General features: G+C 38.6%; 2 protein-coding genes across 12 annotated transcripts; one reads left to right on the forward strand and one right to left on the reverse strand.

Moving 5' to 3' along the window:
• On the forward strand, positions 627–20,023 carry LOC107631208 (inverted formin-2-like). Of its 11 annotated transcripts, XR_002359792.1 has the most exons (10): positions 11,020–11,354; positions 12,803–12,883; positions 13,235–13,305; positions 16,687–16,742; positions 17,026–17,414; positions 18,163–18,289; positions 18,430–18,714; positions 18,802–18,909; positions 19,406–19,550; positions 19,655–19,757. XR_002359792.1 is itself a non-coding variant. In XM_021119483.1 (8 exons), exons 4-6 carry the CDS (start codon positions 17,029–17,031, stop codon positions 18,610–18,612), a joined length of 696 nt encoding a protein of 231 aa, XP_020975142.1. In that variant the 5' UTR covers positions 11,020–11,354; positions 12,803–12,883; positions 16,687–16,911; positions 17,026–17,028; the 3' UTR covers positions 18,613–18,714; positions 18,802–18,909; positions 19,406–19,757. The 11 variants fall into 11 exon arrangements, 8 of the variants coding, with proteins under 8 accessions (XP_020975145.1, XP_020975146.1, XP_020975142.1 ...); XR_002359790.1 differs by having other exon boundaries at positions 16,687–16,911; positions 19,406–19,757; XR_002359791.1 differs by lacking the exons at positions 11,020–11,354; positions 12,803–12,883; positions 13,235–13,305 and adding exons at positions 15,062–15,379; positions 15,472–15,535; positions 16,137–16,343 and having other exon boundaries at positions 16,687–16,911; positions 19,406–19,757.
• Positions 8,219–9,625, reverse strand: LOC107633732. Its single transcript, XM_016337332.1, has 3 exons — positions 9,491–9,625; positions 8,449–9,391; positions 8,219–8,394 (listed from the first exon to the last, which is right to left on the reverse strand). Exons 1-3 carry the CDS (start codon positions 9,623–9,625, stop codon positions 8,219–8,221), a joined length of 1,254 nt encoding a protein of 417 aa, XP_016192818.1.

The following is a 24,055-nucleotide window of genomic DNA, read 5'->3' on the forward strand; positions in this document are numbered from 1 at the left end:
TAAATTAAAAAATTCTTAAAAATTATTATGTCTTTCATTAAATAATAATAATTAATTTGTCTAATTTCTTACCTAAATTTAACGTAGAAATTAATATATCTAACAAAATAAAATATTAAAAACTAATTTGATAATTAAAAGTTATTGACAATTAATTTGTCTAACAAAAAACTTTTTGGAGATTGATTTAGAAAATTATATTACTCATGTAATTATATTCTTCCTTCATATTTAGAATTCGAAGAAACAAATTAGTATCTTCAACCAATAAGGGTAAATTACTTAGATTAATTGACAATAAGACTATAGTGTGTGTTTTGAAATTGAAATTTTAATCATCACAATAATCCCATAGATTATGGTCTATGAACATCTTACAAAGTAATATATAAAAACTCTAATGATTATTGAACTACACCGACATGTAAATTACATTTGTTCATACTATCATTCCTATTTCAATTACGGAAATATTTAATAACAAAAATATAACAATAATCAAAATTTTTTATTTAATATTTATTAATTATTATAATAATTATAATTAATAAATATTAAAAATGAGTGTAAAAAAGATAAATTAAAAAGAATATAGATATTGTTACTTAAAAAAAGGATAACAAAAAAGTACTGTTATAATGGTAATTTGTAGTTAATGGGTTGGACTTGTAAAATTGGCCCACGCGTTGAACGGAGGTAGTCTTCGACTAGACTCGCATCCGGGAGCAGCCGTCCTGCTTGTGTATGTGAAAGAATGGGGGTGGTACCTGCAAAGACACTCCGATGCCTAAGTTAGCAAAGGGTTTTAGCAGGTTTAGAGAGTATTGGAACTTAGAGATACCTGATGGGTGTCAGGATATTTATAGTGGTGAACTAATAATTACCGTTGGAGTAGTTCCACCTTTTTAGGTGGATAAATGTCCCTTTATCTTAGGGAAGTTGAGGAATGGCCACTGGAAGTGGGTTGAGAGATTTTATGGGCAGTTACTTATTTGAATAAGGGTTATCTGCCAGCTAATATTCGATCCCGACTTCCTCAGGGCAAGTCTGTGTTGGATCCGACTTCTTGTGAGGAGGTCGGTGTCATGTGAAGGCTAATCTTTGGATTGGGTCTTTTATTTAGACCTGGGCCTTAATGTTGGGCCAGGGTATGAACAGTGCCCCTACTCGAGTCCAATCTTTTAATTATGAGTTGGATTTGAGTATTTGAACTCAGGCTTGTAGCCGACATGATTCAGAAACCGACGTGATTTTTAAAACCGACGTGATTTAAAAATTTTCAACAGTCGCGTCTAATCAAACGTCGCGTCCGTTAGGAGTTTTGTATTTACACATAGGGAGCGGTTACATTGGTAACGACGCGTATCTTTAATGATAGCCTCGTTTTACTGTTTTGTCCCTGATGTATTTATAAATACTTTTCCCTATCTTTCTTCTGTTTCTTTCGTTTTCTGAAATTTCTTACTTCGAACCTTTATTTTCTCAAAGAGAAAGCTTTTCTAGCCTCCCCCTTGCTGTGACTGATGTTGCTTCTGCTTCTCTTCGCATTCATCAACAAAGGTTAGTTCTCTATCTTTCCCTTTTTATCATTTACGCTTGATACCTTCTGCGAGTTTAGAGGGAATTTTTGTATGCTGTGTAGTGAGTACGTTGGTTTAGTCGTCGTTGTTTTCTCGTTCTTGAGAGAAGTTGTTCAGTCTTTTTAGAGGACCTAAGTATGACCCTTTCCCATTTTTCTTTGTAGGTCTCATCGCCTTTTCATCTATTTTTTACTGAAAAATATGTCTTCTCAAGTTTCTGAATGGGTAGATGTTACCGTTCTTGGGGAGGAACCCTTAGTAGATACAGACTACATCACTGACCTCCGCACCCACCATAGAGTTTGTGTTCTTGATGAGGATGAACCAAAGTACGAGTTGATTGCTCCGGGTCCTGAGGACCGGGTGTGTTTTGGGAAGGCTACCGATGCTAACCCTCATTTCTTTTTTATGTACGAAAGTCTTTTTACTTGCCTGGGGGTTCTTCCTTTCTCTGACTTTGAGGTAGAGGTTCTGAACCATTGCCGAGTTGCTCCCACCCAACTTCACCCCGATTCTTGGGGTTTTATGAAGATTTACCAGCTTGTTAGTTGAGAGCTGGATTTTCCGATGTCTTTGAGAATCTTTTTCTATCTCTTCCATATGACCAAGCCCTTCAGTGGGCAAAATAATAAGCAACAGTGGATCTCTTTCCGGGCCATTCAAGGTCGTAAAATTTTTTCCATCTTTGATGAATCTTTTCACGATTTTAAGAACTTCTTTTTTAAAGTCCTAGCAGTGAAGGGTCACCATCCCTTCTTTCTTGATGAAAATTCTTCTCCCCACTTTCCTCTATACTGGTTGGAGGCCTCTCCTGTAGAGAAATACGACCTGGATGACTTGGATGAGGTGGAGGAGGCTGTTGTGGGGTTCTTCCGAGAAGTTTGGAGAAGAGCCCCTTATTTGGATACAAGAAGGTTTCTTCAGGGGTTTCCGAGTTTTGTGCAGACCCAATTAGGTAGCTTTATTGTTGCTTTTTAATAAATTCCGACTTGTAATCTTTCGATTAGTTGTTTTCGACTTGTGGTAATCTAACTTTTTGTTTTCTTCTTTCCAGAGATGGTGAAGAAAGGTTCCAGTGCTTCTTACCAGAAGGTTCAGGATGCTAAAAGAAGGTCACGGGCACGGGTTGATGCCGCGAGGGCTGCCGGCACTCTTCCCCCTCCTCCTCCTCCTCCCCCTCGTGATTTGGGGACCTCTTCTCACCCAATTATGGTAACTTCTACTTCTGCTTCTTCTCTTCCTTCTCCTACCCTTCCTGCCCAAGCTTCCCCTGAACCTGAGAGGAAGAAGCGCAAGACTTCGGGGTCAGATGCTTCTTCCAGGGATTTTGATGGTCCCCAATTCGTTCGGAATTACATCTTTTCCCATACTCATATTAATATGGACGATGCTTCCGTTCGAAACCATCTTAATATCCTGGTTCAGGGGAGTGTTCGGGCTGATGGGGTATGCACGAAACTTCTTGATATTTTTTAGAATACTCCCCTTACCTCTTTGGGTTCTACCCAAAAAGTTGAAGAGCTGGAGGGGAGGATTTTCCTTTATCAAGAGGAAGAGAAGAGGCTTTTGGAGGAAGTTGCTGGCTTGAATGAGGAGAGGTCCCGACTTCAGGAAAGGGAGAAGAAGTTGATGGCCCAGTTTGCCATGGAGGAGGGCCCGAAGAAAAAGGAGGAGCAGAATTACATTAGGATCTTTACCGACAGCATTGATCTTCAGCAAGAGATGGAGAAAGGTCGGGAGGCTTATCAGGATCTGGAGGACTCCGTAGCGGAGAGCTCGAAGGAGGCCTGGAGGATCTTTAAGGAACAGATCGGAGTTATTGCACCTGGCTTGGACCTTTCTCCTCTGGATCCTGATAAGATTGTGGTGAATGGTGCTATTGTTTCTCCTCCCCGCCCTGAGACAGATTCTAAGCTGAAGACCCGTGGTTAGAGGATTGTAGAATCTCCTCCTCGTGAGGATCAACAAGAGGGATCTCAGCCGACGTCTTCAGGCGTTCCGACTCCCACCGCTGAAGAGACTGCTCTGTCCTCCCCTGCTGCTGACCCGACCTCCCTACCTTCTGGTGATACCGATCCTTCTTCTACTTGATTTGAGCTATTTGAGGCCTGGCTTTTAGGCCCCTTTGTATAATTTTTATCTTTTTATTGTTTCTGTGGTAATTGCACTTGACTTTTCTTGGCCTTTTATGGCCGTTAACAAAAAATGTTTTAATTCCTGCCCCCCTTTTTGGATAAGGGGTTTATGACTACTTGTCTTGTGCATACTTTCTATGATTATTCCTTTGTTAGGTTTTTTATGAAAAACCCTTTTTATCTTTTTTTGGAAAAAACTTTTTATCTGGGCAGGCTGCGCTTTGTTTGAATTGTCTTTAGGTTTTCCAAAGACTTTGAGCCAGCTTCTGCTTTTGATTTTTGATGAATTTCCTTTTTCCTCTTTTTGTGTTCCTTATGAATTCAAATTTTTCCATCTGAATTGTTCACAACTTAGGTTATTTTTGCGATACATTTCAAGTTTTCTCAGCTTTTTTGACTTGTCAGTCGTAATCCTTCCGAGTTATCATGATCTGCTTTTATAACCTCTTTACGCCAACTTGTACCTCGTCGTTTTATCATGCTGACCACGTAGGTCGGGCATGGGATTTTTACGTTTTGTCGAGCTTAAGTCGGCGCGTTTCGTAGAAAAAATAATAGCAACTTAATGGAATTTACAAAGAGATGTAGAAAAAGATCTTTATTTATTGACGAAGGTACTTTTTGCTACTAAGGGGTTGAAAAATTGTTGCCCCTTAGCCTCCACTTTGATGCCTCGTTAAAATCTCCTTCAGGAACAACCTTCTTTTTGGGAAAAACCATGAAGTCGGGAAAAAGAGTACATCAGGGAGTGGAGTTCACTTTTAACTTTAGTACCTTTTCATATTACAAGCATGCCACGACATAGGTAGTTCGGTACCGCTCAAGTCGGTTACTTTGTAGTATCCCTTTCCTAAGACTTTACTTATCTTATATGGCCCTTTCCAATTAGCAGCAAGCTTTCTTTCCCCCAACTTGTTGACTCTGATGTCATTTCTGATCAAGATCAGGTTGTTTGAGGCAAAGCTTCTTCGAATGACTTTCTTGTTGTATCTGTTTGTCATCCTTTGCTTTAGCGCTGCTTCTCTTATCTGGGCTTGTTCTCGGACTTCGGAGAGTAGCTCGAGTTCTTCTTTGTGCCCCTGTACGTTGCCAACCTCGTCGTAGAAGCTTACTCTTGGACTTTGCTCAATGATTTCAACTGGTATCATGGCTTCTATGCCACAAGCAAGTCGGAAGGGTGTTTCTCCTATAGTAGACTGGTGTAGTCCGATAGGCCCATAGTACTTGAGGGAGTTCCTCAGCCCATGCTCCCTTTGCATCTTGCAACCTTTTTTTCAGCTCTATCAGTATGACTTTATTGTCTGCCTCGACTTGTCCATTTGCTTGTGGGTGCTCTACCGAGGTGAACTGGTGCTTGATCTTCATACTGGCTACCAGGTTCCTGAAGGTAGAGTTGGTGAACTGAGTGCCATTATCGGTGGTGATGGAGTGGGGGACTCTATACCTTGTGATAATGTTCTTGTAGAGGAACTTCCGACTTCTCTGGGCTGTAATGGTGGCTAGTGATTCTGCTTCTATCCACTTCGTGAAGTAGTCTACTCCCACTATTAGGTACTTGGGAAAAGGGTCCCAATAGGTCCAATCCCCATTTTGCAAAAGGCCATGGAGAAGTTATGCTAATGAGCTCCTCGGGGGGAGCGACGTGGAAGTTTGCATGCATTTGGCATGGTTGACACTTCTTTACGAACTCGATGGCGTCTTTTTGTAAGGTCAGCTAGTAGAACCCGGCTCGTATGACTTTCCTAGCCAAAGACCTCACTCCAAGATGATTTCCGGAGATACTATTATGGACCTCTTCTAAGACTTCAGTTGTCCTTGAGGTCCGGACGCACTTTAACAATGGTGTAGATATCTCTCTTTTATAAAGTATATCTTTTACCAAAGTGTAGTTTTGTGCTTCCCCCAGTATTTTCTTGGCCTCTTTTTTCTCTTTGGGTAGGATGTTGAATTTCATATATTCGATTAGTGGGTCCATCCATCCGAGGTCCAATCCGGATACTTCAAGGACGTCTTGCCTGCCCTCTGTTTTTGTAACTGAGGGTTCTTGGAGAGTTTCTTGGATCAGGCTTCTATTATTCCCTCCTGGCTTGGTACTTGCTAGTTTGGAGAGTGCGTCTGCTCTACTGTTGAGATCCCGAGTTATGTGTTTGACCTCGGTCTCTGCAAAACGCCTAAGATACTCCAAGGTTTTGTCTAAGTACCTCCTCATGTTGGGGTCTTTAACCTGATACTCTCCATTTATTTGGGAGGTCACCACCTGAGAGTCGCTGAACACGACTACTTTGGTCGCACCGACTTCTTCTGCCAGCTTTAATCCTGCAATCAAGGCTTCATATTCTGCCTGATTGTTAGAAGCTGGAAATTCAAATTTGAGGGATACTTCTATTTGAGTATCCTCTTGGTTGGCTAGTATTATGCCTGCACCACTCTTGATCTCCTGCATACTCTGCCACGAAGTCGGTAAGGCATTGGGGTTTGATTGCCGTTCGAGTTTCGTACTTGAGGTCAAACTCGGATAGTTCTATAGCCCATTGAACCATTCTACCCGTGATATCCATCTTCTGAAGGATTTGATTCATGGGCTGGTTCATTCGAACTCTTATTGTGTGAGCTTGGAAATAAGGTCGTAACCTTCGAGAGGCTACTATTAAGGCATATGCACACTTCTCGAGTTTTTGATACCTTAACTCAGGGCCTTGTAGAACTTTGCTGGTGAAGTATACAGGATGTTGTCCGACCTCGTCTTCCCGTATTAGAGCTGATGCTACAGCTTTGTCGGCTACGGACAAATACAGGACGAGTTCTTCCCTAACTTCAGGTTGGATTAGGATGGGAGGTTGGCTTAAAAACCTTTTGAATTCTTGGAATGCTTCTTCACACTCAGGAGTCCATTCGAACTGGCATCCTTTTCTTAGTAGAGAGAAGAGTGGTAGAGATTTTAATGCTGATCTTGCGAAGAACCTGGAGAGAGCTGCAAGTCGGCCATTCAACTGTTGGACCTCCCTTAAACAAGTCGGACTTTTCATTTCTAGGACTGCTCTGCATTTGTCGAGGTTGGCTTCAATCCCCCTTTGTGTAAGTATAAATCCTAGAAATTTTCCTGCCTCCACCGCGAAGGTGCATTTTGTGGGATTCAATCTCATCCCATGCTCCTAATGGTGTTGAAGACTTGCGAAAGATCGGTCAAGAGGTCACCCTCATCCTTTATTTTTACCAGCATGTCGTCTACATAGACTTCCATTAAACTCCCAAGGTGAAGGGCAAACACCTTATTCATCAGCCTTTGATATGTGGCTCCTGCATTTTTCAATCTGAAAGGCATGGCCACATAGCAATAGTTTGCTCTTGACGTGATGAAAGATGTCTTTTCTTGATCCGGCTTGTACATCAGAATTTGATTGTATCCCAAGTACGTGTCCATAAACGACAAGTATTGATACCCCAAGCTGGAGTCTACTAAGGTATCAATGTTAGGAAGTGGATATGGGTCTTTAGGACACGCCTTGTTCAGGTCAGTGTAATCGACGCACATCCTCCACTTGCCGTTTTGCTTTTTGACCAGCACCACATTCGCAAGCCATGCTGGATACTTGACTTCTTTGATGAAGTTGGCTTCTAGGAGGGCTTTTACTTGCTCTTCTACTACTTGAGCTCGTTCAGGCCCGAGCTTCCGCCTTCTTTGCTGAATAGGTCGCGATCCAGGGTATACCGATAGTCTATGTGACATGAGTTCGGGATCTATCCGTGGCATGTCGGAGGCTTTCCACACGAAGAGGTCGGAATTCTCTCGTAGGAGCCTTATAAGCTTCTGCTTCAAATCTTCTTTCAGGTTGGCTCCTATGTTGGTGTTTTTCCCTTCCTCTTCTCCAACCTGTACCTCCTCAGTTTTTTCCCCGGGTTGTGGTCCCAATTCTTCTTTAGCTTTGATTCTTCCGAGCTCAATGGTGTGCACCTCCTTACCCTTTCCTCTCGAGTTCAGGCTTTCATTGTAGCATTTCTTGCCAATTTCTGTTCTCCCCTAATGGTTGCAATTCCCTCTGGTGTTGGAAATTTGATACAAAGGTAAGGGGTGAACACCACTGCTCCGAGCCGATTTAGGGTTGTTCTGCCTATTAGGGCATTGTAGGCTGAACCCACATCAACGATTATAAAGTCGATGCTCAGAGTTTTGGACTTTGCCCCTTTTCCAAAAGTTGTGTGTAGGGGTATGAATCCTAGTGGCTTTATTGGCGTATCCCCCAACCCATATAAGGTGTCAGAGTAAGCTCTCAATTCCTTTTCATCCAACCCCAGCTTATCAAACGCTGGTTTGAACAGGATGTCGGCCGAGCTCCCCTGATATACCAGGGTTCTGTATAGATGGGCATTGGCAAGGATCATGGTTATCACCACTGGATCGTCGTGTCCAGGAATGATGCCTTGCCCGTCTTCTTTAGCGAAAGAGATGGTTGGAAGGTCGGGAGCTGCACCTCCAACCTGGTAGACTTTTTTCATGTATCTTTTTCATGATGACTTTGTGAGACCACCTCCAGCAAACCCTCCTGAGATCATGTGTATATGTCTTTCTGGGGTCTGCGGTGGTGGATCTCTTCGGTCCTCTTCGTCTCGCTTCCTCTTGTCATGATGTTCTGACCTTTCCATGAGATATCTGTCCAGCTGACCTTCTCTGGCCAGTTTTTCTATCACATTTTTAAGGTCGTAACAATCATTTGTTGAGTGACCATATAGCTTACGGTACTCACAGTAGTCACCATGACTCCCTCCCTTTTTATTTTTTATGGGCCTAGGGGGAGGTAGTCTTTCAGTATGGCAAATTTCCCTGTATACGTCAACTAGGAAAACTCGTAGAGGAGTATAGGAGTGATATCTCCTAGGCCTTTCAGGGCCGACTTCCTCTTTCTTTTTGGGCTCTTTTTCTCTCTCATTTGATGAGTGAGAGTGCCCAGGTCGCCAGCTTGTCTCTCGAAGTCTGGCATTTTCTTCTATATTGATGTACTTCTCAGCTCTCTCCTGTACATCACTCAGGGATGTTGGGTGCCTTTTCGAGATGGACTGGGAGAAGGGGCCTTCTCGGAGTCCATTTACTAGGCCCATAATTATTGCCTCCGTGGGCAGGTCTTGAATCTCCAAACACGCTTTGTTGAACCTTTTTATGTAGTCCCTTAAAGGTTCTCCGACCTCCTGTTTTACTCCTAGGAGGCTCGGTGCGTGCTTTACCTTATCCTTTTGGATTGAGAATCGTATGAGGAACTTCCGCGAGAGGTCATCAAAACTACTGACTGACCTCGGGGGGAGACTACCGAACCACTTCATCGCTGCTTTAGTCAGGGTTGTCGGGAAAGCCTTGCAACGAGTAGCATCAAAAGCATCGGCTAGGTACATCCAACTTTTAAAATTGCTTAAATGATGCTTTGGATCCGTGGTTCCATCATAAAGGTCCATATCAGGGCTTTTAAAGTTTTTTGGCACTTTTGCCCTCATAATGTCCTCACTGAATGGATCTTCTCCTCCCAAGGGAGAGTTTTCTCGGTCACTGCGAGAGTTTTGACCTTTGAGAGAGGATTCTAGCCTTCGGAGTTTTTCCTCAAGCTCCTTTCGTCGCTCAATCACATTCCTCAAATTTCTCTCATCCTCTCGCTGTCGTTCTAGCTCTTGCTCCAACTGCTCCAGGCACCCCTGGTGGCCATGGAACAATCCCATCAAATCAGTTGAATGGGGTTGTCATTCTTTGCCTGATTCATGTCCCTCAGAGGAGTTCCCTTTCAGGTCCTTTACCCCCGAAGTGCCTTCTTTGTGCTGATTAGTCACCCCTTGGTGAGTGACTATTGCTCTGTCGTTATTATCAGCGTCCTGATTTTCTTGCTCAGAATCGAATGCCGTGTTTCCGTCCTCGTTGAATTCGTCTGCCATCATGGGTTGATCTCCAGGTCCCCAGCAACGGCACCAATGTTACAAGGGTAATATGTAATTAATGGGTTGGGCTTGTAAAACTGGCCCACGCATTGAATGGAGGTAGTCTTCGACTAAACTCGTGTCCGGGAGCAACCGTCCTGCTTGTGTATGTGAAGGAATAGGGGGTGGTACCTGCAAAGACACTTCGATGCCTAAGTTAGCAAAGGGTTTTAGCAGGTTTAGAGAGTATTGGAACTTAGAGATACCTGATGGGTATTAGGGTATTTATAGTGGTGAACCAATAACCACCGTTGGAATAGTTCCACCTTTTTAGGTGGATAACCGTCCCTTTATCTTAGGGAAGTTGAGGAATGGCCCTTGGAAGTGGGTTGAGAGATTTTATGGGCAGTTACTTATTTGAATAAGGGTTATCTGCAAGCTAATCTTCGATCCTGACTTCCTCAGGGCAAGTCTGTGTTGGATCCGACTTCTTGTGAGAAGGTCGGTGTCGCGTGAAGACTAATCTTTGGATTGGGCCCTTTATTTAGACCTGAGCCTTAATGTTGGGCCAAGGTATGAACAAGTACCATAGGTAATAATTCTTAAATTGATGAAAGAAATATAAAAAAATTAAAAAAAATGAAAAATGAAAAATATTAGCTTATATTGTTATATTTTGTGTTCAAAGTAAAAAAAAATTAAAATCTTTAAGATTGTGCTCTAAGTAGTACAACAAATATTGTATTCAATCTTTTTTTTAAAAATTTAAATTAACATATTGTTTTTTTATTACTACTATTTCAATTCTCTTAAATTTAACTTCAGTCCACTTACGTCCAAGTATGCAGCAGCAGAATTAATAATAGAGCGTTTGATTTATTTTAGTAGTGGACTATCATAAACTAATTTTTTGTTTCCCTTTTGGATAGAAAATCACATTCATTATTATCTTCACCGAAATATATATTCATATTTGTTTTTTTTAGAGCAAAAAATGTTAATAAGCCATGGTGAAGATTACAGAGATCATCAAGAAACTTTGGTTCATATATCAACCAAATCACATTTATATGTAGTTCGAATCACCTAAACTCGAACTGTATTTACATATAATTCGAATCATGCTGATTCGAATTATATAATAACTCACATGCACATATAATTCGAACTCACCTCACTACTAGAAAATTAGTTATTACAGACGGATATTTCCGACAGATTTTATCCCATTGAAATACATACAGAATTTCAGAGGGATTTTTTTGTCAGAAAACAAAAAAAAATAGATTAGCATAAATTACAGACGGAAAAGAGAATCCGTCTATAATTCCGTCGGAAAAATTAATTTTTTTTCCGTAGAATAGTTACAGACGGAAAATCCGTCTGTAATTTAAATGAAATCTGTCAGAAATATTGAAAACTCTAGTTGAAGATTAACTCCATTCACTCGCCATTCACACCTAGTTACTCGCCATTCACTCCATTCACTCGCCATTCACTTCGCCCTGCACCCCGCTGCCCACAGCCACCGCAGTCTTTGCCGCCACTGCAGCCACGCAGCCCCGCATCAGCCCTCGCAGCTCCCCGCAACCCCCACAGCCTCGCAGCCCCTCAGCGGCGCAGCCACCGCAGCCCCTACACAGACACAGCCTCCACCGCCACCGTAGAAGATCCGTCGCCGTCGGATTCCGAGCTTCTTTTCATTCCAGATCAGCGCTTTCTTTGTCAGATTCCCTTCGCGCAGCTGGTAGATCGCAAACCCTAACTTTTCTATTCGTTCGTATTTTGTATTTTTCTTCAACTGACGCTTCTTTTGCTTGTTACTCTCTCACGAAATCAGTTGTTTCGTTTTTCTTATATGCATAATCGGACAAATTTGCAACATGACTCTCTTTCAATATTTAATTTGCATGTGACAATCATAGCTGCTAAAAGATATAAAGCATTTAATTAGGCAACACACCCATAGAGGTTGTTATCACCAGCTTAGCTGGTATCTAATAATTAGTCCTGATTTCTTTCCACATTTCCTGTGTCTGAATCAATGAAAATGATCAAATTGAGTTGTAGCTTCTAAGTTGAGTAAATAGTGTTGTGATTGTTATTGATGTGTCAAAGACTTCACTATTTGAAGATGCTTTATTTACTCTCTGAATTAGGATAAAGTTGATTAGTTTACTGCATTGTCAATTGGTTTTTATTTACTTAAAACTTGGTTGGATTTAAGCATTGAGCATATATGATCTGTGATCATGTATGTAGCACTTTTAGGAGGCAAGTGGTGAAGCTGTCCGTAATATTTGCTATTTAGGTGTATATTTGCATTGCTACCTAGTTTGTAACTTACTTTAAAAATGGGGGTTTGCTAAATAAGCAAATAATATGATTTTGGTTGTTGAAGTTGTATTTGTATTTATTTACATGATTACTAATTTGTATTTTTCGTTTTTCAAATCAAGTTAACTCCTTGGGGAATTTCTGTATTGAACATTTTATCTCCTTCAACTTATTCACTTTTAGAAACACTATATTTTTTTTGGATACTTGTTTCTTTTCAGCATTTAGCTACAGCCAATCCTAACATTGTAGCCAAATGAGAAATTAAACAGTGTATGGAGCTAAATGAGTTTAGAAGATTTGTGATTATCTTATGTTCCGAGTCTTTTTGACTTTGTCTTATTGTTTGGATTTAGAATTTTGTCATTACTTAGTTGCCATTTTCTAGTTTTATGATCAATAATGCCTTTTACTTGCTATAAAACAAGTAAAAATGATTTATTTGGTGAATCATGTTCATTCATCCAGCTACCTCTGTTTTCTTAGGTGAAACTCCTTAATTTGTTGTTAAGATGAGCGCACATTTATGTAAAATGATGTCTTTGTTTTTTGTTTGCAACATTGTTCTGTCAATGTCCTTTATGCAATTATTTATTAGCAAAAGGTGATTTGCAACTAACAAAAAAAATGGGGTGTGTAGATAGAGTTTTAAAAGGGCTAAAGTCATAAATAGAACTAAGGATTTTGTGAACCTTGGTCAGCACCCCTGTATGTATGTTTTCCACTTCAGAATTATTAGACTGGTGGTTGGTGCTAATTGCAATGAGACAGATACCAAGTTTTCTTGCCATAATGCCATTGATCTAAATGTCAATTCATTGATCATTTTAAATTTTAATGTTTATTTGTATGAACCAGGAGCTCAAACTGGAAGCCTCCACAGGCAGCTGTCATACCCAATTTGCATCTCCCAATGCGCAGCTTTGAGGTGAAAAATAGGTGTGTTTGACTAATGAATTGTCAATGTGCTGTTCCAAATAGAATCATTCTCTTGTTAAATTCTATACTTAACATTGGGTTTTCACTTGCAGGTTATTTTATTTATGTATTATGTGTACAATTTGTAGATTAAGTAGAAATTTGTTTATTTTGAATCTTGCCTTGGTAGAATTTTAAAAGGCTGCTGGACTTGATATTTTTAATCTAATTGTTTCCACTTTGCCGAAGTTTCATTGCTCTTATGTGCCTTACCGTACAAAGTTGGCAACACATGAATACATACTTACATACATATATATATACATTCATTTATTAATTATAATTGTTCTACTTCATTGAATAATTTTACAGTGCCAAAGAAGAATGTAGATAGAGAAATGGACCAGAGTTGTTGAAAAATTTGTGTTGGGTGCCGAAGATATGTATGATCATACTACTTTTTATTTTCAATGAAGTCCATGCTTAATATTACTATGAACGTGTAAATATTTACATAATATTATATTCTTCATCTTATGAGAGTTCATAAATGTTTTTAGTGGAATATGTCTTGTCCTAGTGCCTGTACTGCTATATAAAAATCACATAAAAGTTATTACGGGCACCAATTATTGAAATAATAATAAAAATAATTAATCAAATTATAATGATAACAAAAAGTACATTTTCTAATCAAAACCATAAATAGGGAACTAAATGTTAGGTATCAGAGTGAACCTAATGGAATAATACAATTAGAATTTGAGGATGAAAAAAATAAAATTAAAGTGAAAATTGGAAGCAGTGACAGAAGCATTGTTACTTAGGTTTTGCTTTAATACAGGTTATAATTCATTTGGCCTTTTCTTTTCCCTATGAATTTCTAGATGATCCCTATTTTTAGTTGTGTTGTAATTGCCAAGTATTTACTTAGTCCTGTATATTGGCAAGTTTAGTTAGTTTAAATTCGAGTACTAATCATAAAGAAACTTACTAAATTGTGGTTTTTGGGAATTGAAAGCAAAGCAAGCAGCATACTAGCATACTAGCATACCCAATTTAAAACCACTAATGAAAATTCTGGCTTGTTTATTTCTTCATCATGTTGTTTGTATATGGAGATATCAAAGTGTCTACCATGCTTGTGGATTTAAACTTTTAGTTTAGTCTGATTGATAGTTTACAGCTGAAAAATTCCAAAAAGAGGACAGTACTTATGCTAAATTTTGATTATTTAAGTTTTACAGCTAAGATATTTTTTCATATACAAACTTTTCAATCAAATGTCTCAGTTGGCAATGATTAGAAAAAGCAATCTAATTTTTCATGCCAGTTTTTGTGTATAGTTTTCACTTTTCAGTATCTGATTAGTGATTATAGCTGGTCTAGCTCAGATTTTATGCATTTACGTATATTTAGTTCTGTAAATGCAATATTATTAGTACAACTTACAAGTTATATGCAATACTTGTGGAATATTGATAGGATGTTGTATGATAGATGAAATGTTGCTTGTGTTGGATGATTTATAGGTACTAAAAATATCGAATTCGTAAGAAATGTCTTGGCACCATCGAGTGTGGATGTATGATAGGTTGAATCCAACAAGAGGGGGTATTAAACCTGAGTTTTATGACAAGGTTGAGGAGTTTATAGAAACAATTAGTAAGTTAGATGTTGTGAAGTCGGAAGGAAAGTGTAGATGCCCATGCGTTAAGTGTAGATGCACAAATTATAAAGAGCTGAACATTATTAAGATGCATTTGTGGGAAAAGGAGTTTATGCCAAATTATTGAATTTGGACAGAACATGGAGAGATTGACGACATAGGGATTAATCAGACGGGATTCAATAATTGTGGGGAAGATGGTTCAGGAAGTGGTGCAAATGTGAAAGAATGTGATATGTATGACATTAGCTGGGAGGACAACTCCAGAAGGTATCATGAAATAGTTTTCGATTCTGTTGGTCCAGAGGATCCTCATGTAGAGGCTAAAAACTTTTTTGATCTTCTTGAGGCAGCTCAAAAGCCTTTGTGGGAAGGTTGTGTGCACTCTCAACTATCGATAGCTGTTAGAATGCTATGCATTAAGGCCGAGGAAAACCAATCACAGGAGTCATTTAAGCAGTGGGCCACCTTAATTAGGGAAATTGCTCCTGAGGGTAGTGCCATACCTAGGGATTACTATGAGGCTAAGAAGTCAGTGCAAAAGTTTGGATTGAAGGCAATCAAAATAGATTGTTGCTCAAATAATTGCATGTTGTATCGAAAAGACGATGCTGCTCTAACTAGTTGCAAGTTTTGTGAAGCACCTAGATTCAAGCCTATTTCCGATGGTGGGTGTAAGTCCAAGAGAGTTCCTGTAAGACGGATGCACTACCTACCCTTAATCCCTAGACTTCGAAGGCTTTATGCGTCAATGGAAAAGCTAAAGATCATTGGTTAGATGAACGAGACAAGGCCGTAGCTCATTTGCATATTCTACTCAATGAAAGCAAAGTTAGCCATTTCTATATGTAAGTGCCCAAATCTTTTATTAAACAGTTAATTACACTTGTTCTACTAACGAATCCCATAGCTTATAAACTCTAGTCCTACTTTCATCAAGGTTTTGGAAAAAAACTTGTCCTGGAGAAAGCGATGACCGATTTTTCCCTTGGTTTGCATCATATGTAAGTGCATAAATTCGTATCATTTATTGTAAAGGTTTCTAACTAAAGATTTGCATCACATATCACTTCTATTAAATAATTTGTTGCATGTTTCTAACTAGGTTCAAAATCAATGTAATGAAATTTTTGATCCTGGTTTGCAATCACTTTCTTGGGGTCCTTCAAACAAAGCAACAAGTTATCTAATTTATAAAGTAAATGGATATACATTTCATACCCTTGCAAGGTCAAAAGGAAAAAAAAATTGATAACACCGGTGTGTTTGTTAAAGGTGATATAGGCAGTGGGGAAAGTGATTGGTTTGGAGTATTAGAAGATATACTCGAGTTTGAATACACTGGTAGTGACTCTAATCGAGTTGTTTTGTTCAAATGTCAATGGTATGATCCAAGTCGTCCAAATGGAACACGTATTTATAATGACTACAAAATAACTGAAGTCAACCATAGTAAAAGATATCGCCACTATGATCCTTTCATTGTCGTCCAAAAAGCTAAACAAGTTTACTTCTTACCTTATCCTGGAAATTGCAAGTCTATGTGGCATGTTGTTGTAAACACTAAACCAAGAGGTCGAATTGAAATCAATCATGTACATGTAGAGGAGGATGAGGAAGAGAATGATGTAGCTTATCAAGCGGATGAGAGCAATCCTTCTAGGATTTCTGACACCGAGCCTTCTATCAGTCTTAAGTCTCCATTTGGAGAGGACCGCATTGTCGAATTGTCCATCGGCTCTAGTTCTGGGGCTAATAAAAATGAAGATGATGATGTTGCAGACTTTGATGATGATATTGATTTTTAATAGGGTAATCATTTTTAGCTTGTATTGTTTTAGCTTATATATATTGTTCTTTACATATATTCTTCTTAATTTGTATGTCTTAGTTGTCATGTAACTTAATCGTTAACTTAGATATTGTTGTTGAGAAGAAGATCAAGATATTTTAAAGAATGTGATGAAAAAAAAGAAATGGCATACGTAAAAGCATAACTCTGTCCCACACTCATTAAGCTGACATGTCTAAAGCACCATTGGAATTTTTTTCTTGTCCCTTTTCTGAAATTTAGGAAGCTTCATATTCTTTCTTATTGTTTTTAATCTCTTTCTTATAGTTTGGTTTGAAGATTGAATCTCTCTCTTTGTTGCAGTGGCAGTAGTGAAGGAAATTCATTGGGAAGGTAAAGGGTAGCAGTGCACGAATGAGGTGAGCCCCTTCTCTCACTCTCTCACTCTCTCACTCTCTGTGTGCCCCGCGTGCTCTCTGCTGCTTCAACTCCAAATCTGCATCCTTTCTAGTACTACTCCTCCATGCAAACTGACCATTACTCAACTGTTCTGGATTTTCTTCTGTAAAAACAATTTCTTCTGCACTGGTATGAGTTTGTTTTCCTCTCAGAACAGAATTAGATGAAAGTTTATCTTGCTGTCAATTGTATTCTATCAACCTTTTGAGTTTTGTGCATAATAGTCTTTTAATATATATGTAGGTCATGGCTCCTCGGGTCAAGGGTAAAGGTGTCAAGGGTCATAGAAGTTCTCGCACCACTGTCGCAGCCACTATTTCAACCACCTCCACCTCTTCTGGGACTTCGGTTGTGCCAGATTTTCAATCAGGATCACTTAGCCAGCAACCGTATTTGAGGGTACCTAATCCAGGCTACACAGGTCTTCCTCCACCAAGTTGGCCTACTCCAGGATGTATGGATCCCCCTCCTCCACCCCCTCCTCCAATTTCGATTCCTCCTCCGCTTCGCAATTCCAATCTATTAGTTGATTCAGAGACACCTGGAAGCTCTAGTACATCTCCTCCATCAGAGACTGCATCGGTTCCTAATAGTGTCACAAAAGAAAGATTGGTTCCTGATGGAAAAATAAGGTAAAATTTGGATCTCTCCATAATTAAAATAGCAGCTTCTAGTGGATTTTCCATACTGCATTACCTATTTCTCTTATTACTCTTCTACACAATTTTTACATACTGCATTACCTATTCCTCTTATTACTCTTTCAGTAAGCAATACTAATCACTCTTCTTCTTTTACTACTCCTAATACCAATGGTACTTCTAGTGGATTTCCCAAACCTTCAGATCCTAACCTTCAGATCCCAAACGAAAGGAATCACTCTTATTACTCTTCTTCTTTTACTACTCCTAATACTCATTCAGATCCTAACTTTCTTCAAACTGTACCCTCTTTTGCTAAGCAAGCCATTGAACTTCCTCACTAGAAAGCTACAATGCAAGCTGAAATTGATGCCTTGGATAAGAATCACACATGGCAATTGGTTCCTACACCATCTAACTCTCTTGTAATTGGCTTAAAATGGGTGTTTGCTATTAAGCGAAGTATAAATGGTTCTGTCCTCTGATATAAGGCCAGGTTAGTAGCTTTAGGAAACCATCAAATTGAGGGAATAGATTTTACCGAGGTCTTTAGTCCTGTAATTAAACCACCTACAATTCGTCTTATTCTAACCATAGTCTTATCATCTAAATGGCCAATAGTACAATATGACTGCATCTAAATGTGTTTACTACTATATTTTAATTTCAAATTAAAGTCTAATGACTTAAAACTATTTTTTTAGTTTCCTAACTTGTCAATTCTTTATGAAATTATCAGTTGGTTACCTTTCCCTCCTGGTTCTCAGAAGATTACAGATATCATCAAGAAACGATATGATAAACCGTACAAAAAGTTTGGAGATGTCCCTCTTCCGACAAAGAAGCTTTGGTTTAAGGAGTGGAAGGTAAAAGTGTTGGATTATTTATAATGATTGAATAACTTGTTCTTTCTTTTTTAATCATAACTTGTCTTTAATCATAACTTGATTGAATATTGTCCATGTGATTTGAATCTTATAAGTAGCAACTTGATGAGTATGTGTAGAGCCACTTTCTTATTGATGATGATGATGATGAGTTTTTCTGGAGGGCTTTCAAGTATAGGACAAGTAAGCGATTTAGCCAAATGATGTCTGATATCCGTGAGGGTGTGGATACAACCCACGAATGGCTAATTCCTGCTTACAAAAAGGTGTTGGAAAGGTACTGGAAAACAGATGAGAAATGAAAAAATATAAGGAAAAAAGCAAGGGAGAATCGAGCGTCACTCTTAGGTGGTTCTGTCCATTGCGGTGGTTCTATTCCATTGAGCTCAACTATAGAGAGGATGGTAATATAATTTAAGTGAATTTAGATCTTATTTAATAGACATCTATTTATGTAAAATTTTTCTTATTTTGTGTTTTATGTGGAACAGAAGAAGCAGTTGGGCCGTACACCAACCCACGAGGAGGTCTTCAAAGAAACCCACACACTTAAAAGTGACAAGTCTAAATGGGTGGACAAGCGCTCTCAAGACACTCATGTGAGATATAGCATAAATGTTAAATTAATGACTTGCTGCCACTTGAATATTTATATGCCCTTTTGTTTTTCTGGTCATGTTTTCCACGGTTTATACTTCCCTCTCACAATTGCTTAATTTAATTAGGTCACAAAGGAGAAACTAGTTACCTGATTTATACTTACCTGGTTATGTTTTCCTTTCTTTTTATAGTGCCTTTATCTTCTTTCCTTTCTTGTTCCATTTTGCTCTTTCTGTTTATTTAATAATAAGTATGAATTATTAGTCATGTGTATATGGTAAGTACTAACAGTGTACTAGTTAATTAATTAGTAGTATATTGGGTAATAATAATTGCTGCTATGCAGTTTTTGGTTTTTGTTGTCATCATTCAATGTGAGCAAGTAATGTATGCATGATTCATCCATCAGCATATATATATATTTGCTGCACTGTGATATGCATGGCTATTTGTCTTAATAATAATAATATAATTGATATAACTATTGTGCAACAGGAGAAGTTTATAAAAAAGTTAGCAGAAGTTCAGGCCCAACATGCCGAAGCTCAAGCACAAGGAATGAAGCTACAACCAATTGATGAAGATTTGATTTGGGAGGAAGTGTGTGGTGGGCAAAAGAAGAATCGAGTTTACGAAAAAGGTTCATTCTTTTCTAACTCTATCAAGTCTGGAACCACTTTTGTCAATTCTGTATCTGGAAGAGCACCAAGAAATCAAAATTCTATTCCTGATTTGCGAGAACAGATTCATAATCTCAATGAAGAGCTTTTTCAGCGTGTTACTCAACAAACAGATGAGCGTATTAGTAAGTTGTTAGATACACGCTTGGCTCCTTTGGAAAAGACTCAAAAGAAGTTAGAAAAGTTGGAACGGGCAATTGGAAAGGCCAAGAAGGAAAAGCTGAAACAAAATAAATGGAATGAGGCTTATGTTAGCTATTATGAGAAGGTTAGAGCGTCAAATAGTTCTAGTGCAGTTCCACTACCACTGCCACCACCGCCACCCTCAATGTCTTCGAATGAGGACTATGATGATGATGAGGATGAAGATGACACTGAAGACTATAGCTGATAGTTTTAGCATGGTTGAACAATATACTAGGAATTATAGTTGATGATCAATACATTTTGCAACTAAAATTTTAATAACAATTATTAAATTAAACATTGTTACTATGAGTACTATAAAAGTTTGTAATGTACTCGTTACTAACCTATCACATAATAAAAATTTTTAATTGAATGTAAATTTTATAACATAAATCTAATCCATGTAATTATTTTAATACACCAACCATTATATCTACATGGAGTCAATGCTAAATCGAATTCAATTAGTTCGATAATACTAGTCTATGAAAAAAATTGCATTTTATAAAGTTTAAAAATTTTTATTATGTGATAGGTTAGTAACGAGTACATTACAAATCTTTTATAGTACTTATCATAACAATGTTTAATTTAATAATTGTTATTAAAGTTTTAGTTGTACTCGTTACAAAATAAATAATCACAATAAACTAGTAAGAGAATATTCCAAATCTAACCCAATATACTTCATACCTCCACTACCTTTATTATTCGAACTGTACATCATGTAATTCGAACCAACTTACTTCGAATTACATGGAACGCCGTCTTCTTGAGTAAATCGAATCAACCTGGTTCGAATTATTGTTGGTGTATAATTCGAACCAGGTGAGTTCGAATTATATGTGCATGTGAGTTATTATATAATTCGAATCAGCATGATTCGAATTATATGTAAACGCAGTTCGAGCTTAGGTGATTCGAACTACATATAAATGTGGTTTGGTTGATACATGAACCAGATTTGTCTTTAGCGGATTTGTATAAATAATTGGTCACCATGGCTTATTAACGTTTTTTGCCCTTTTTTATGACTATTAAAAATTATTTTTATTAATGTACAACAACAAAAAGTCTTGTCCTACTAGGTGGGGTCGGCTACATGAATCAAACAACGTCATTTTACTCTGTCATGTATTATGTCTACAGAGAGACCGTTTACATGTAGATCTCGTTTGACCACTTCATGGATGGTCTTTTTAAGTCTTCCTCTGCCTTTCGCTCCTTGTCCATCTTCCATCTCATCCACCCTCTTGACTGGGTGTTCTATCGGTCTTTTTCTCACATGTCCAAACCACCTGAGACGCAATTCAACCATCTTTTTCACGATGGGTGCTACTCTAAATCTCTCCCTTATATCTTCGTTCCTTATTTTATCCAATCGCGTATGACAACTCATCCATCTCAACGTCTTCATCTCTGTCACACTCAACTTATGTTCGTGCTCCCCTTTGGCCGCCCAACACTCCGTAGCATAAAGTATAGCCGGTCTTATAGCGGTGCGATAGAATTTACCTTTAAGTTTTAAAGGCACTTTTTTGTCGCATATAAAACCATATGCATCCGCCATTTTGACCAACCTACTTGGATCCTATGATTTACATCCTGTTCAATCTCTCCATTATCCTGTATGATGCACCCAAGATACTTAAAATTTTTAACTTTCGTAGGACGTTTTCTCCAATCTTCACCTCTATATTAGGGTTTTTCTTTCTCAGACTGAACTTACATTCCATATATTCCGTCTTGCTACGTCTTATGCGCAGACCATACACTCTAGAGCTTGTCTCCATAAATCCAACTTCTTATTTAAGTCTTCCCTTGACTCTCCCATAAGGACGATATCATCGGCAAAAAGCATGCACCATGGCACAGGCTCTTGGATATGCTCTGTGAGTACTTCCAAGACTAATGTGAAAAGGTATGGACTTAAAGATGATCCCTGGTGTAATCCTATACCAATAGGAAATTCCTCTGTCACCCCACCTTGAGTCTTCACACTAGTTGTTGCCCCATTATACATGTCTTTAATTGCACGAATATATGCGATCTTTACTCTCCTCTTTTCTAAAACCTTCCATAAGACCTCCATTTGCACTCTATCATACGCTTTTTCCAAATCAATAAACACCATATGTAGATCCTTTTTATTACTACGATACCTCTCCATCATCCTTCTTAATAGGTATATCGCTTCAATGGTAGATCTGCCTAGCATAAATTCAAATTGGTTCTCTGTTACTTGTGTCTCTTTTCTCAACCTCTATTCTATCACCCTTTCCCATAACTTTATGGTATGACTCATGAGCTTGATCCCTGTATAGTTTTCACAACTTTGTATATCCCCCTTATTCTTGTAGATAGGTACCAAGGTGCTCTTTCTCCACTCATCAGGCATCTTCTTTGACCTTAAAATCTCATTAAAAATCTTGGTTAACCAGTTGATGCCTTTTTCTTCAATGCTCTTTCAAACCTCAATCGGAATATTATCAGGTCATACTGCCCTGCTATTTTTCATCTGCTTTAGAGCCTCTTTTACCTCGAAGTCTCGAATCCTTTGATAGTAGTCAAAGTTTTGATCTTCTTCCTTTGTGCATAACCAACCAAGGCTCGGAAGTCTTCTGTCCCTCATTAAATAACTCGTAGAAGTGACTTTTTCACCTTTCATTAATCTTTTCCTCTTGAGCCAACACCTCTCTATCCTTATCCTTTATGCACTTAACCTAATCTAAATCTCTCGTTCTTCTTTTACGGCTCTTTGCGATTCTATATATACCTTTTTCTCCTTCTTTTGTGTCCAAAGATTGTAGAAACCCTCATATGCTCTTGTTCTTGCTTCACTTACAGCCACTTTTGTCTCTTTCTTAACCGCCTTATATTTCTTCCTGTTATCTGTGTTGCGGCATAAAGACCACTCTTTAAAGCACTCCCTTTTTATCTTTATCTTTTCTTGTATACTCGCATTCCACCACCAGGACTCCTTGTCTCTTGGTCCTATTCCTTTAGATTCACCAAAGCTTTCTTTTGCTGTTCTTCTAACAACTTCTGCCATCTCCCTCCACATCTCTTCCGCGCTTCCATTCTCATTTGACTTTGCCTCTTCTCCTACTCGTCTTAGGAAGCTTCTTTGTTCCTCACCTTTCATCCGCCACCACCTCGTCCTTGAATTTTTCGTATGATGTCTTTTCTTCAACTTTTGTTCAACGCGAAAATCCATGACAAGCACCCTATGTTGTGTTGTCAAACTCTCTCCCAGGATTATTTTACAATTAATGCAAAATTTTCGGTCGACTCTCCTCAACAAGAAGAAGTCAATTTGAGAGCTTGTCATACCACTCTTATAGGTTATAAGATGTTCGTCTCTCTTTTTAAAACATGTATTTGCGATGAGAAGATCAAATGTTGAGGAAAAGTCCAAAATAGTTTTACTCTCAGCATTGATCACCTCGAAACCATGGCCTCCGTGAATACTCTCATACCCAGTCACTTCTCTCCTAACATGACCATTTAAATCTCCTCCTAAAAAAATCTTATCTCCCAAAGGTATGTCTTGAACCAAACTCTCTAGATCCTCCCAAAACCTTATCTTGTGTTGTTCGTCCAAACCCACTTGCGGTGCATAGGCGCTAATCACATGGCAAGCACATTTATCCACCACAAGTTTGATAGAGATGATCTGATCTCTCACCCTCTTAACATCCACTACGTCCTTCTTCAACTGCTTATCCACAATAATTCCAACCCCATTCCTATTCTTCACATTTCCTGTATACCAAAGTTTTAAACCAGAAGTATCCAACTCCCTAACCTTCGCACCAACCCATTTTATTTCTTATTGGCACATAATGTTAATCTTTCTCCTCATCATGGTGTCCACCACCTCCATAGACTTTCCTGTTAGAGTGCCTATGTTCCATGTCCCAAATCTCAACTTTCTGTCGCTCCGACCTTTACCTTTTACTTTGTGAATTAGCTTATTTACCCTCGTTCGTTCATGAAAACACGAGAACTATTGCTCATTTAACACTACATCCGAGCATCGATGCAGCGGCTCTTGCTTATTTGAAACTGTACTCGAGCCATACAACGCGTTGCTTCTAAGCAACGACCTAACTTTAGCGCATTAATGTTTTTGATTCATGTCATGGAGATTCGACTATATTTTTATGTTGGTTGTCGAAGACTTAACACAACCCTTCTCTTTTATCCGAACTTGAAACCAACTCTGTACCGCAAGTATAACATAGACGAAATTATTTTAATTAATATAACATTA

Source organism: Arachis ipaensis, chromosome B03 (assembly GCF_000816755.2).
Source record: "Arachis ipaensis cultivar K30076 chromosome B03, Araip1.1, whole genome shotgun sequence".
Lineage (NCBI taxonomy): Eukaryota > Viridiplantae > Streptophyta > Magnoliopsida > Fabales > Fabaceae > Arachis > Arachis ipaensis.

Coding starts and splice junctions, on each gene's coding strand:
- LOC107633732 (XM_016337332.1), bottom strand. CDS start 9,625: ATGGCAGACGAATTCAACGAGGACGGAAACACGGCATTCGATTCTGAG. Junction 9,392..9,490: donor ACAAAGAAGGCACTTCGGGG/GTAAAGGACCTG, acceptor CATGGCCACCAG/GGGTGCCTGGAGCAGTTGGA. Junction 8,395..8,448: donor TGGTGACTACTGTGAGTACC/GTAAGCTATATG, acceptor AAAATGTGATAG/AAAAACTGGCCAGAGAAGGT.
- LOC107631208 (XM_021119486.1), top strand. CDS start 17,029: ATGGCTCCTCGGGTCAAGGGTAAAGGTGTCAAGGGTCATAGAAGTTCT. Junction 17,415..18,162: donor GTTCCTGATGGAAAAATAAG/GTAAAATTTGGA, acceptor TGAAATTATCAG/TTGGTTACCTTTCCCTCCTG. Junction 18,290..18,429: donor TTTGGTTTAAGGAGTGGAAG/GTAAAAGTGTTG, acceptor GAGTATGTGTAG/AGCCACTTTCTTATTGATGA.